The 14,873-nt window shown below is 36.6% G+C and overlaps 1 protein-coding gene and 1 long non-coding RNA gene across 6 annotated transcripts in view; one reads left to right on the top strand and one right to left on the bottom strand.

The window, feature by feature from the left end:
- ATP2B2 (ATPase plasma membrane Ca2+ transporting 2) overlaps window positions 1-14,873 on the bottom strand; it is a 171,067-nt gene that overhangs the window by 27,841 nt on the left and 128,353 nt on the right. For all 5 annotated transcript variants that reach the window (XM_026046138.1, XM_026046139.1, XM_026046135.1 and 2 more), the window contains 4 exons: window positions 12,371-12,550; window positions 11,235-11,322; window positions 5,921-6,027; window positions 4,969-5,160 (listed from right to left, as the gene is read on the bottom strand). In XM_026046138.1, coding sequence (XP_025901923.1) covers window positions 4,969-5,160; window positions 5,921-6,027; window positions 11,235-11,322; window positions 12,371-12,550 — 567 coding nt within the window. The remainder of the gene's footprint in view (window positions 1-4,968; window positions 5,161-5,920; window positions 6,028-11,234; window positions 11,323-12,370; window positions 12,551-14,873) is intronic.
- Window positions 1-14,873, top strand: part of LOC112953135 — a 90,533-nt gene that overhangs the window by 48,201 nt on the left and 27,459 nt on the right. The window contains exon 5 of the long non-coding RNA XR_003250525.1: window positions 14,276-14,341. This is a non-coding gene — a long non-coding RNA (uncharacterized LOC112953135). The remainder of the gene's footprint in view (window positions 1-14,275; window positions 14,342-14,873) is intronic.

The following is a 14,873-nucleotide window of genomic DNA, read 5'->3' as shown; positions in this document are numbered from 1 at the left end:
CTCAGAAAACTGGACCAATATAGAAAAATAAGGAAAGCATGCTTTCTGTTGGAGAATTGCCTTGTTTCACCTGCCTGATTAATAAGTTTGTTTTCAGAAACATCCTGTTCTTCTGAGATATTCTAGAAGCTGAATTTGTTACTTCCTGTGCTTCCATGTCAATAGAAGAAATGTGTCTGCTATGGATATATTTAAGTGTCTAACAGCCTGGCATATTCCTAACATAACAAGAGGTCAAATTATCTTGGTCTCCAGATCTGTGAATTCTCTCAGTCTCTAAATCACACAACTGTAATTGGCAGTTTTTGGCAACAGCATGTTCTCACCATTTCACACTGCCAATCACCTTGGGTGGCTATGGTGCCTCTAATAATCATCTATTATTGGCACTGCTACACTGTTCAGTCAACTGCGAAAGCTCATTCTAAGCTAAAGCCAAAACATTAAATACACATTACTCTGTGAAGGCAGTGGAATGAAATTTCCACTGCAGCTCTGTCTGATTTCCAGTTAGTTGTGGAAACTGAGGAAAATACAGGCTAAGGAGCTTTAGCCTTCCATTACAGATCTTAGTCACTTATGCTGTTAAGCAAGATGCAAATTCAGTGCTCTTTTCACTCTAGGTTTGCTACTGAGTAGCACTTCATTCACTTTTGGACAAACTTCATGTATGAAGGCTGTTCAAACTGCAAACCACCCAAAAATCGCCACTTATTTGTCAAATTCTTTTCCACTTGACCTTGGAATAGGTAAGCATTGGCCTAAAGGTAAAAGGAAAATGTCCCTTAAATCAACTGATATTACACTTCATCTTGGAAATACATAAAAGTACAAATCACCAAAGGCTGGAAATAAACTACAAATCCTTTGTGACATACAGAGCCTCAAAAATTTTAGAGCTTGTTAATTTTGATTTAGTTGACAAGTTGTAAGGGAATATAAAGGTGTTCCTGCTCTTACCTCTTTACTCGCATTTGTCAAGAAACACACAGTTTCACAAAAATAAGCAGTTCTGTTAAGTTAACTTTATATACATTTACACACACAAAAAAACAGTCCTCGCTTAGCTGCTGCTAAATCATACTGTCTACACATTGACTAGAAGTGGCATTCTTGATTCTGCTTCCAAGCCTCTTAATCTTCAAGAAACAGAGCTGAACAATAAATACTTCAATTTTGAAGTACAGCTTTTTCAAATTTGCTAGTGCTGTTTTTATAGGATTTGTCAAATAGAGGTTCTGCAGTAAGAAGTTACAACCATGTAACTTCTCCAGTAACTTCATGTAACTTCTAACCACTTGCCATGTAAATAACTGCCTTACACATGGAAGGGAATACATCATTCTCATTTTCTGAGCAAGTTCTGTGGAAACAATAAGTGATTCATGCAGCAGTTTGCTCTGTGTTTTTAATTAACATTTATTTTTCCAAACATAATGCTCTGTAGAGTCACTGTTTTCGGTTCCTAGTATGTGTTAAAACATTAAGCGTTTCTCTAAGTACAAGAAAAATAATTTGAATATAAAATGTTATAGGGATTTGGTTTTTCTTACTCTACTGCAGCCTTTTTGAATAGCTATATTGTTTCAACAGCTGGAGATAGAGATTTTTAATTTGGCACATAAATAAATCTGCCAGCTTTATAGTTCCAATACCAAGCTGCTTCCATTTGCCTGAACTGTATGTTTTAAAAGATTATTTTGTACATAACCCTAGTATTTTTTCAACAGCTGCAAATATAATGACGCAGTATTTTCTTGGCACTGTGTATATGCTGGAGAAAGGAAACAAGGTGAACTTTCTGGTCTTGTGAGGGATGCCTGGATTTCCATAGGATAATTGAGGATGAGTAGCACTGACTAACTGAATTCATTATAATTGTCGGCAGAGCTCCCCGCCCCCCCCCCCCAAAAAAAAAAAAAAAAAAAAAAACCATACAAGATGCATCTAGGACTCTGCAACCACATGTTATCCAGTGAATGAAGTCAAATAAATTAAAAAACCCTGTACCTCCTTAATCCACTGGAAAAAGAAATGTTGATTTAACGTGAAACGTGATCCTTGCTAAATAGAAAGGAAAATTATATGTCAAACTGGCCAAGATCACCACATCCTCACCATTTTAAAAGCATGCACTGGACAATACACAAAGGTAAATTTATTAGATTATTTGAAAGTTAATCAGTTAATTAGTTACAGCCTAGGTGCATTTTATCACACAAACTGCACGAACATGGGACAGACCTCATGGCCCTGATGCGTGTGTGGTGGCTGCACAGTAACGAGCACATGGGCAGTCACTGGCTGCTGAAGCGCATCTTCTTTGATGCTTCATATAATCCTAGAGCCACGATGCAGAGGTTGATTATTAGTCCAAAAAAGGATTTTTGGGCTTGTATATTGAGTTAGCAAAAGCAGAAGAAAATGGGAAACAATGTAAGCAACAATTCTCAAAACGACACCAGCCTGCCTGAGGTGGCTAGTACACAGCACTAATTCTGTACTTCCTATGTCCTGCAGGATCAAGACTGAATGAAATTGTCTATTTAGTTGCAGTCCACATTAGAAAAACGAGGCAAAACAAATCTTTTTTTTTTTTTTGTCTCTTTACCTTCAAGCCTAAGGAAAAGAAATACCAAAAACTGAGTCATTAAATATAAATTTAATTTCATGCTTAAAACATCCCAGTATGCAAGTTCTGAATTCCAGGACAAGTGTGTTTTGAGAGCCCTGATATGAGGCATGGAAGAAATGCTACAACCTAATTAGAGGTCTAATGCTACAACCTAATTAGAGGTCTTCTTATTCTTGTTACGATAAAATATCACAGAAAGGCTAATCTGTTACAATATTAACCTGAAGAGTAACTGTAGAAAAAAAATATGTTCCATGTGTCAAAAAAGCCAAACTGACTATGTAAAAAAGACAAAGTAAAATACAGTCAAGTGCAGACTTCATTATATTCATTTTCAAGGTCACAGAAAGCTGTGTTGCCTTTTCGATTTTAACTCCATTTATTTATTAAGAACTGTAGTGTTTCAGTCAAAATTACTATTATAAATCTGTGTACAGTTTTGCAGGCTGTTATATCTAATTGGGTGTACTCAGCCTGTTGCACCCCACATTTTTCAGGGCATTCATACATTTTGTACTAGTGCTATTTTTATAGCAACCAGAGGGTACATTATATTGCCAAGTGAAATTTTTAGTAAAGCCAAACAAACAATGTCCTTTCATTGGCTAGAAACTTCTAAGTAAAAGCCTAACATAATATTGTTCATTCTTAAGGCAATATCCTTGTTGAATGAGACAGAAAGGAGAACTCGAGATTTATCAGCATTCAGGCAATTGAGAGTAAACAGGACTCCAATGAAAATCAGCTGCTGCCCTTTTTTTTTTTTTTTTTTTTTTTTTTTTTTTTTTTTTTCAGTTTTAATTTTAGTTCCTTGCAAAACTCTTCCTTTGGGTTTGTGGTTTTAATGCTAAGTAATTGTATAAGATGCTGTTGGGGTAGAAATACAACAATTCTAGGAGGACTACACAAAAAAAATCTATAAAAAAGCAACAGTGAAGTTGAGATGCTCAGTCCTGGGCTTCCTTACAGACCCCTGGAGCAGTATACACACTTTGAGCCTAATCCAGATCCTTTCAGAAGAAAATGGAAATGATCCAAATAAGAACAAAGAAAGGTCCAGAATTAGAAAAGGGAGCATGCTGCATGAGCATGCACATTACAACTACTAAGACTTGCTTTAAAATAGTCTCTCTTGTCTCACGCTTAGTGCGGAGGAGCTAGATGATGGCAGCTCTGTTCACTCAGCTCTTGCAAGGGTGCTTGCTGAAGGTGGGCCCCGACAGACTTCATGCTCAGCACAGATGAGGCCTCTAAATGTCAGGCAAGACTTGGGAGAAATTTTGACGTCATGGTTGTGTAGAAGTACCTGGGTTTCTAATTTCGAGTAGCAATTCCATGATTGCAATGTAAATTTACCCTGGAGCAGAGCTAATGACTTACTGTTTTGCTCAGGTGGACATGAGATGGAATTTACCTGCATCTGTGCGATGCGCAGCACGCGCAAGCATCAGCTTTCCCACAGTGTGTGCTGCAGCCAAAAGAGGCCTCCTGTAACAGCACCTTTCTGAGGCTTCTCTTGGAGTACATGTTATTTTAGGGTTAGCAAGTGATAGTACTAAAAATAGCATGTTTTGCTGTTTTCTAATGAAAGAGGAAACCCTCATACTTGAAGTGCATCCTGTTTTCTTGATGAACCAAAGAGAACTTAATTTTTTAATCAAAATGTAGCAATATGACAAACTACTTGGTTTGTTTTCATGTAAGCTTCTGCAGAAGACCTAGATATGTTACATGCTCATCAGGACTGCAACAGAGATTAATCTGGAAGGAGAAAAAGAGATTGAAGTCCAGCTGTATGTGCCATTTGATCATTTTGTTATTTGCCCTAAAATTCAAAACACTTGCCTTAAAGCAACAAAATAGTTATCATCAGTCTAAAAGCTTCCCTGCTAGTGTTACTTCTGTTTGTCAGCCCTTCTATCTTAAAAACAACAATCTTACTACATAAACCATTCAGAAAGGTGCCTTTAATCATGAAATACTCTGAAGGGAAAAGACAAAGACATATAACCTCTTCTTTCTTGCACTTCCTGACATTCTCTGGCCTATCACCGCAAGCTCTGCTATGACCAGAATAATTAAAACGAGAGAATTGTATGGAGACAGCATCCAAGTTAATAGGTCCTACATGCAGTTTATTTCCAGGAGAACATGTATCAGGATGTTCCTTTCTGTCAGGAGGTATTCACATTTATCAGCTTGATGCTAAGCACTTCCTTCAGTTTCTTAAGAACTTCAGAAAGCCTTCTGCTTACAAAGTAAGAATTAAATATAAACCTGCTTCACTGAAAAGAAAAGGTAGCCTGGGAGGATTTGCATGAGGTTCCCCTTACCTGGGTAATGCATGCTCCAGTGAAAGCCACAATCACAGCCACAATGTTCACAGTGAGCTGGAATTGCAGGAATTTGGAGATACTGTCATAGACATTACGGCCCCACATTACAGCTTTCACAATGCTACTGAAGTTGTCATCTGTGAGGATAATATCTGAGGCTTCCTTTGCAACATCTGTACCAGCAATACCCTGGAAAAAAGTATTTGTGAATAAAATTACCTACTAGAAAATACAAAGATGATTAGAGCACAGACTTCTGCCTGCTCATTCAAAAACCACAGTTACACAGAGACTCCCCAGCACAGAAACAGGGACTGCTGAGTATATTTTGCATTGTAAATTTGCTAGGTAATTGGTAAATTGAGACTATTTTGAAAAAGGATAAAGAGGTGATGGAAAGCAGTGGAATTTATATGATGAGATAAACCGATAAATTATCAGTTTACTGACTACTGAATTGCTGCTTAAGCTACTGTTGCTATCCTGTTTATTAATATACATGAACAGAACTGCTAACATAAAGTAGTATTACGTATCTCTATATACTACAGATTCTTAGTATGTCTTTAGAGGTAGGATATGTTGAGAAGATAACATCTATGCCTACAGTGACAGATTTTACCAAATCAAAATAGTACTGAACTGCAGTGAAGAACACTTGAGTTCATTTCTCTAACCAGCATAAAGTTACGTGTGTATTCAGAAATTACCTTAGATAAAATACTGAAAAAATATAAAAATAAGACCTTAGTGGTTGTCATCGTAAAGGATTCTGAAGCAACATAACTAGTTGCCCTCCAATTTATTGCCCGACTAATAAAGTAATAAGTAAACTAATTTTCTCAACATTTAATTGATGTTAAGCTCAACACTGAAGCTCTGTTATGGCAAACACGGTATGGCAAGTTTCTAGTGACACAAACAGCAATAAATGTGCTTAAGATTATACCATTGCAAAGCCAACATCAGCTTTTTTAAGTGCTGGTCCATCATTGGTCCCATCACCAGTCACAGCTACAACCTGTCTCTGTTCCACCTGTGTGCTGTCAATAATACCTGCAAAAAATGTATATATGTATCTGTGTATATACATGCATATAAAATAATCAATAACATAAACGTTCCTTACAAAGAGCAGCAGGATCTGTGTAATACAGCTAGTGCAAGTCCTACAGGCATTAGCAGAGTTTATTCCTAAGGAAAATGAGCAGTGTCATCACAAATGTATGCTACTAGACATCGCTGCAAGAATTCCTATGGAAAGGTTTGATCCCGCAACATTAAAACATCAACAAAACTTGCATAGACTTCAGAGGTAATGAGAGCATCTCTACTATGTAAAATCATGCATCTAAGACAAACCATTTCAGTACAAGTCTCTGATTAAACTTCATCAGAAATATTTCGCTGAAGACTTTAGATAATCCTTAAAACTTTCCTAATTTGTCGTAACTGTAATATCTCTTTCATTAGGAAGTCTTTCAAAACCAGTTTAAAGTAACAAATGGCATTGATGAATTTTAAGCATTTTAAGAGAAACATGTGCTGCTCTGCCAAACAGAGATTACAAAAATTCATTAAATTATGGAGTCACACATTTTAATGCAAACATCATAATAATTTATAGTCCTTTCTCATAATTAATACACTTTAAACAATCGTATTTCATACAACTAGCAGAAAACAACTTTATTTTCCACCTATGCGGATGGGGAAAATAATGCATGAAGAGCATATATAAGGTTACAGAAGCAGCTCTGTGTTTTAATTGGATGGAAACTGTTCTCCAGATGTGTTTTTCATGTCAGTTTCCTTTGTATATAGGAACACAGGTTTCTGTACAAGGCAGAACAACAACTCTCCTTATTAACAACTTTGGAACAGAAATTCTGTCATTCTTTTGCCCCATTTATTTATTTATTTTTCTCATAAAACTGTATCTTATCAAAAACAATTACCTTACCTAGTCTGAAAAGTTGCCGTTCTGCTCTGGCAAAAAAATAGCTCATATATCAGATAAATACGTAGGGATAGGAAATGGCACATGGGAGAGGAAAAGGTGCCTTTTTGCAAAGTTCAGGCTTAGCGGAGACCCAAAGACTGCAAAGCAGTACAGAGGCAGCAGATTTGTGTTCTTTTTGATGTTAGGAAAATCAGAGGGGGGGAAAAAAAAAAAAGCTTCCCACTGGCAGCATAGTCTTAAATTGCATACTATTCTGATAATGTCTTTAATATTTAGAGTTTTAGAGTTTTTGCTAGAGTTTTGCTATTACTAAACAAGCAGAAACACCTGCTGCGCTTCCATTTAAAGTATTTATATTCCTGTTATTAACATAGTCAGTGATGTTAAATTAATACTGTAAGCTTCTGCAGAAGTACCTATTAACAGCTCCAAAGAGCTAAAGAGCAGGAGGCTTGAAAAATCAGTCCTACTTCATCTTTGCTTTTAACCTCTCTCATTTGGATCCCCAGTGGGAACAGAGCCCAGAGGAAGGTCAGGGGGCTCGAGCAAATGACCTGCTAACGGGGAGGAGCAGCGGCCCCGTGCCAGTGAGCATGTTACCCCAGCCCTGTTCGTCAGCCAATTGCTGCATGCTCCTGGGTCATTTGTAAGGTTTAGGAGTCATTTACAAGGTTTAGTTGTTATCTTTATCTATCACAGCAAACTGGGCAGCTGTGATAAGCAAAAACACCCTCCAGAGCACAAAGCTGCGTAATTGGCAACCATGGAAAGGCAGAGATTAAATTCTCTCATTCCAACCACAGCCCAGCCCCTCATACCCAGCTAGGCAAACACTGCTGGTGCTGTCAGAAATAGGTCAAGTRCATGAGACAGATGGATCTGGATGGACTTAAGTGCTATTCTCAGGAAGAGAGAAGATCTTTGAGGAACTTTCATTTGTTTGTTGGCCTCATTTCTAAAATGGAACAGTATAATTTAGAATTCAGATGATTCACCATAGCTATTCCTCCCCCTCTTCCTCCTCACTTCCTCACATTGCTGAATAGTTGTCTTTCCAGCAATTGCCATTTTTTCCTCCTCTGTTTCCTTTTCTCTTTTTCCTTCTTTTCGCTTTTTTTTTTTCTTTTTGGTTTGTTTGATTCATATCTTTCTGTTAGGAAATGCTGTCTCTTCACAGTCTTGAGCTACAGAGAACTGCTTCAGTGATCAGTGAAGTTCTGAATAAGGCTATAACCTGACAGACTGCCCGTGAAGATAATGCCCAATTGTTTACTGTTCACTGGCCTTTTCATTCCTTATCAACAGCTAAGAAGAAAATTTGGTGTTAATCATGTCTAAGTGCCAGGACAATTCTTCAAAATACTGTAACTGAATGCTTACATACAGTATTTTAGTAAAACAAGTGTCTGCAAGGTACAGAAAAAGAATTCCTGAAATGCAGCAAATGTTCTTTCCAAAACAAATAGTGTTTGCTATTTCACTGCTCTATGCTGTCATATTAAGGTATCTGACAACAGTTTTTCTCTCCTAAAAATAATTCTGTTCAACAGAAAATACATCTAGAAATACATCTACAATTAGGGGAGTAGTACTGCATCCCCTGTAAGGCATCATGTTTTTCAGAGAAAGGCAACTTTGTTATGAGTTAGAGATTATTCTTCTTTTTTCATGAAACAGCTATGCATTGTTTAAAAAGATGCACTAGCCGCACAAGCCTGTTGTAAAAGATATCGGCATCAAATGCACAACTAGAGGGGAACCACATTACTTCCCACCTCACATCAAATAGATACAGCCATTCCAAATATAATTGTAAAGACTATTTATGAATAGAGTCTGTTGCATTTCTTTTACATGGAAACTCTATACCCATCACTCAGATCAAAAGCATCAAGGGCACAATAAATACCACTTTATTGTAACTTTGTAGAATAGACACTTTCAGTGTCACATTAGTAAGAAGCTCGTTGAGAGCAGAAAAGAATGGGGAATACTCGGCTACAGTAAAACACTTAAAGAGGTAATCTTCATCAGTTCAGGTATTACTGATGCAGGGTTGTTGATCATCCTGTATATCTACACATATTTACACCTATTTATCTGTCTTTGATCAGGTGAAAATAGATGATAATGAGGTCAGCAGTAAAATACCACTCTGCCATTATATTTCAAATACTTAGTAACAATGGTCAATATTAAATATGCCCAACTTTACTGAACATTAAATTCTCCTTTTCCTTTTTGGTAAAACAACCTCACAACAGAATAGAATATTAATTTTTAAGGAAATAATAAGTCCAAACTAATTTCTCTAATAAAATGAATAGTTAATATTTCCAATATCTTTTTGATAAACTGCCATATTTAAAATCAGTATTATGTAGCCGTTTGCTATATCATTTTTAAGAACTGTGGAATATATGAGCAACGTCATTACAATAACATATCAGTATAAGTGACTTTTGAAGCTGCATGTCAAATTAAGGTAAAATGCTATGAAATAATTCCAGTAGACTTGTTAAAGACGATAAGAACTTGTTTTTTAGTTAGATTTGAGGTATTTAAGAGAGACATTCAATTTGACATTTGTTTTTAAAACTACATCTACTTCAAAGCCACAAATATTTGAGAGAACACTATCTGTCAGGCTGCAATGCTGAATAGTGCCTTTCTGTAGTCTCTAACACTACTGAAGACAGAAATGCAAAATAAGAAGAATCCTTTTGCTGGATGGGATTGTTCTACGTAAAGGAGAAAAAAATACTCCCTCCAGCAGCTGTATGCCATGAAAAATTAAATATAAAAAAGTTTATTTTGTGATGTGTCTTTTTGCCCTAGAGCAGATAGAATACATCAAAGAGTGTCTAGAGTGACACTCTAGATCCCTCAAGTGTCTGAGAAACACTTAACATTTTAACAACAGGGCCAAAAGTAGTGAACATTTAAATAGTTTCTTGTAACTTTTAATGGCCCTTGGAGTATTACAAACAAAAAAAATGCATTGTTTCCATTGACTCATTTTTGAAATTCATTAGATGCTTGTACCATTTGACCTTGTTGCATTTCTAAAACTTCTGTGGTATTAGTTACATAAGGCATTTGGAGCAGTAAATGATTTTAGGACTATCAAATGCACAACCTATAATATTTATCAATAATTTGTTCCCTATTTCTTTTCAGCTATTCATTTCTTTAAAGGGAGGAAGGAAAAAAGTCTTAAGGCAAAATTTTGCATGATTCTAATGAGTACTCCCAAGGGATTTACTTAATCTGAAGTATCATAGAATCATAGAATGCCCAAGGTTGGAAGGGACCTCAGAGGTCATCAAGTCCAACCCCCTGCACATGCAGGGTCACCTAGAGCACGTGGCACAGGGCTGCATCCAAGCGGGTATCCATTTTATTTTATCTGATTTACCCAGGTCTGAATTAATCTGAACTTTCTGAAAGTATTTTTTTTATGGCCAGGAAAGATGCTATCCCTGATCATAAACTTGAATAAATTGACTTTTACGAGTAATGTTGAAGGTCAACAGAAGACCTTATCAAGCCATCAAGAAGTGTGGGTTACAGATTTGAGTAAGGCTATATAAAGAACACTGTAAACACATCCCTCTGTTACAAGAGGATTGCATCTGCACATGGTATGGTAAGAAAACATACTGTCCTGTTTTTATAGGACAAAACTAGATTCTAAATTTATATCCAGAAATTTAAAGGAAGGCCACGTAACTGTAGAATTAAATAAACCCATAGGAAAATGGAATTATCTTAAAATACCCATCTACTTGCAATTAATGCTAAAGGAACACCTAGTCATGTGATCTCAGTTGATTTGTGACAAGAAGTTTTTGTCTTAGAATGCTTTTTCACAATTATTGTCTGACAACAGATRCACAAAAACTTGTGCACTTGTGATTTACTCTAAATGAGCTTGTTCTTCTTTTCTTCATGAATAGGCATATACAAAGATGAGAAAGCCCATCCTCCTCCTTGTTTACATGAAGAGAAGCCAGTCCTCATTAGCGTTGCCCCCCGCACAGCAAACACATTCTCCCTTCCCACTGAGCCTCATTCTACTCTAATGCGGAGTCATRAGGAAAATAACATTACATTACAGGAAACTTGGCTGCCAAAAAAACTTGCTTGAGCTGCATATATAACACTGATACATCATTAAAAACAACAGCTCAGATATTGTTTTAACAGTTCACAATGCAGTCAAGTTAAGCACACACACAAGTTAAGCACACACAATTTAATGCTGTTATACGCACACTCACACAAAGATTGTGCTTACCTTTCACCAGAGTGTGTTTGTCAGTGGGAGATGAGCGAGCAAGCACACGAAGCTTTGGCCAGATTTTGTCAATCCGTTCTTGCTCAATCTGAGAATAATAGTAACATTTTTAGTTTCTGGTGAGGAAAATTCAGCTATATTTGTTTCCATGTGGCAGATGATTCACTTCAACTACTCAGATATGGAACTTTCCTCTGAAAGCTCATAACGAATGACAGCAGTAACAATAAATACTGAAATGGAAGGCAAGGTCAAAAAAAAGTTTAAAAAAAAAAAAAAAAAGTTTTCTGCTAACCAAGATCATTGTTGACTATTGCAGGCAGATGTGCTATAGAATCCAAACAGTTTTCCTTACTGCCTTTATGGATAGTTCCACTCAAAAACATGATTTTGGATGAAAGAGAAGCCCTTTAATGCTGCTGAAACACATTTACCAGTAAGAAGCATTTTATAGGAGCATTTTGCTTGTGTAACTCCTAGTGATAAGAGCAAACTCAATATAGCAAATACTATGTTGAAGCAGTCTATCAGTTGTAAGGAGTAAATGACTGTCCATTAGTGATGAACTCAGAGACACAGCACTTTTTAAAAAGTTGGCTTTAATACTCTATATGCTACCTCCATAAGAGAAACTAAACAATTCATGAACAGTAGATTAAATGATGCAGGTCATTATACTAAGTGGATATACAAGTATATGAATTAGATAAAGTGGTATAAAGAACTGAGATKAGCCGTTTCTTTCTACAGACTGCATTTTTTAGGAGATGCAGACATAGTACTGTTGAGTTGTTTCTCCTCTTTGCCAACAAAACTCTTCTTCATGTGCTTGGATTTGATTACATATAAGGACCAGTGCTGCGGTTCAAAAAACTGCCAGCTGGTGCTAAACTGATAATCGCTCTGCACAAGCAATTTGCAAATGCATGACTACACTGTTTGCAAATGCATGGCAAGTGCAATGACTAGATTTTCACTAGCATTTTAGATTACAAAAAGTTACCGCTAGGGAGAAGTACCAGTCTCTCTGGGTAGTCTTTACTGAAATTAGGTATACACATCAGTGCAAAAGAAACAACATTTTTCAGTGTTCAGTCTATTTTTTATAACATCTATAGCTTTAGAATATGAATTACCTCTCCCTTCTCATTTCGAATCCTTCTGTTAAACTCTTTCCCTTCAAGGCAGAGAAAGTCTTCTCCTGGATGAATGATCCCACATTTTATGGCAATGGCACGTGCTGTGTTGATGTTGTCTCCAGTGACCATGCGGACTGTAATTCCAGCTCGCTGGCATTTTCTTATGGCTTCAGGGACCTACAAATGCAATATATCAGTGAAGGTTCCTAGATAAGAGATACCAGATGTTTCCTCACAGACTATTTTGAAATTGAGAAGCTTAAAGAAGCAAAAATGGATGTCATACATATAAAGGCTACCTGTCTTTTATTCATTTGAAGTTACACTGCAGGTGATTCAAGGGAGAACACAAAAACTTATTCATATCAGTTGGCAAAGGATTCTGCAAATAAGCTCTGTGGCTTTTTTGAACCTTTAGTATCAAAATAYAGCATGTTGAAAATAGCAGCTTACACATACATGACAACATGAACTGAATACATTTTTCAAAGAAAAATTATCTACTAATTCACACTTTTCAGAAAGGTTATCTAAAAAGTCATTTTAAGTTAAGAACATACAATAATTCATGCATATCATCAGGTGAAATTCCTAAATATACGTGAGGTTAAATTGATACCCATTTATGCTCATTTATACTCGGTTATGCTCATTTTGGTACTAGACTGACTTTTCCTGTTGCACAATATATGCAATGCAAGAATTCAATGCATAACCAGATCTGTGAGACTAATGTAGGACTAAACAGTGAACTGACATCAGATACAACTTGTATTGAATTTTTGGAAAGAGAATGTGCAAATGCTATTAAGTGGATTCCTAATAATTAAAGAAAGCTCTTTTAATACAGTCACCTGGGTGTATGAAGTTAAATGCCAATAGAAAGGTAATAGTTAGAATTCAGTGTTGGATAGAAAATAAATTCCCTTCAACTGCTATAATTAATGATAATTTATTGCTTATTAATYACTCTAAAACAGTGAATGCAGTTTCATCATGGTTTTGCGTGTGCCTTACATAAAGGTAGGTATCACTGCGGAGCTACCAGCTCACTCTATCATAAAGCTCAATGCAAGTTAGTGGATTGATCTCATTGAATCTCATTTCCATGCAGCATTATCTTGTACATTGGTAGGTTCCTTTACTTCCTTGAGAGCTGCAAGCGGGAGCACTGCTGGGGCAGGATGTTGCTACCACTATGGCCCAGCATGGCCAATGCTGCACCTCAGATGATTTCATGGGGCCAGCAAGGCTGCTTCTTTACAAAAGTTCTCTTTAACCTAACATCTAGAGGACGACTGGATCAGTACTTTTCTCTTGACTATGAGGAAGAWCACTCAGACATGCTGTTTGTGGAATGAGACTGTCTAGATGGACTATCCCAGCAAGAAGATGATCACTAACAGAGGTTTAGTCTTCCCCTGAGTTGTATCCTGGAAGACATTGCTTGGAGTACTGRAAGAGTTTGTAAAGTTATGAAACAGCTTTCAAGAAGGAATATACAAATGGATTACGTGCATTACTTAGGAAAATGTCTTCTGATTTGCCCACATTGATAATGCTGATTATACTTCATTTGCCAGTATGAAATGCCTTTAATATCTGCTTTGGCTTTGGAGACCCTCACGAATGGAGTATAATGGGTTGGAGCAAGAATCAGGAAGGAGAAAAATAAATTATAGTACGAACACAAAACCTAGAAATATTCAGATAAAATGCCAGTCCTATTCAGCAAGGTCATGGGAGGACAACCTAATTTCAAATGTACCTCAAACTCATACATGAAAAGAGAAATAATTCTATTTTCCTCTTATTTTTGGACAGCTGGTGGGTGGTATCTGGTTGAACACTCTGTACAGTAATTATGGCTAAAATATTGTTCATATTCTTTTATTGCTATAGGGAAGAGAGAGTGTTGGCAGACTGAGTAGGCAGTGGAAGCAGACATTTTCCATCCGTTTGCAGAATGTAAGTATACAATTTAAAAAATAGATTTTATTTTCTTTCATCAAAGAAAACCTTTTAATGCATGCATGCCTAAGTTACCCAGCTAAACACATGTAACACGCATTGGAATCAAGTGACAAACAGGTGAAATTTCTGTTTTTCTCTCCAAGAAATAACAGATTGTAGTTGTACTCTGGCGAACTATTAACAATCAGACTCACTGAAATCTATTCAAAAAGGCTGTCGAACAGACAAATCTCTACAGGCGCAAGACATGATTCTGTTTGGTCTTGATGCAAAAACAGCATAAACACAGATGTAATAAAAAAGCAAAATATCTAGCAGGTAGTTCAGTGAATGATAAAAGAGCTACTGATACTGAATAAATCAGAATTTAGCCTCTGAATTAATAAACCTAAGTAAACAAGGTGGTGTGCAGTATACAGCATAAAATTCCCGTATCTCCCCTAGTTTAACTCCAGTTCAAGCTGGCCAGCTCCTGGACATGACTGTTGCATGATTCATGCAGATGAATGATTCCCTTCAGCCAGGG

The sequence above is a fragment of the Nothoprocta perdicaria genome, unplaced genomic scaffold, assembly GCF_003342845.1.
Source record: "Nothoprocta perdicaria isolate Ctin4 unplaced genomic scaffold, notPer1 scaffold_42, whole genome shotgun sequence".
NCBI classification, from domain to species: domain Eukaryota; kingdom Metazoa; phylum Chordata; class Aves; order Tinamiformes; family Tinamidae; genus Nothoprocta; species Nothoprocta perdicaria.
Note: the sequence above shows the minus strand (reverse complement) of the source record. Positions and strands in the feature narration are given on the sequence as shown.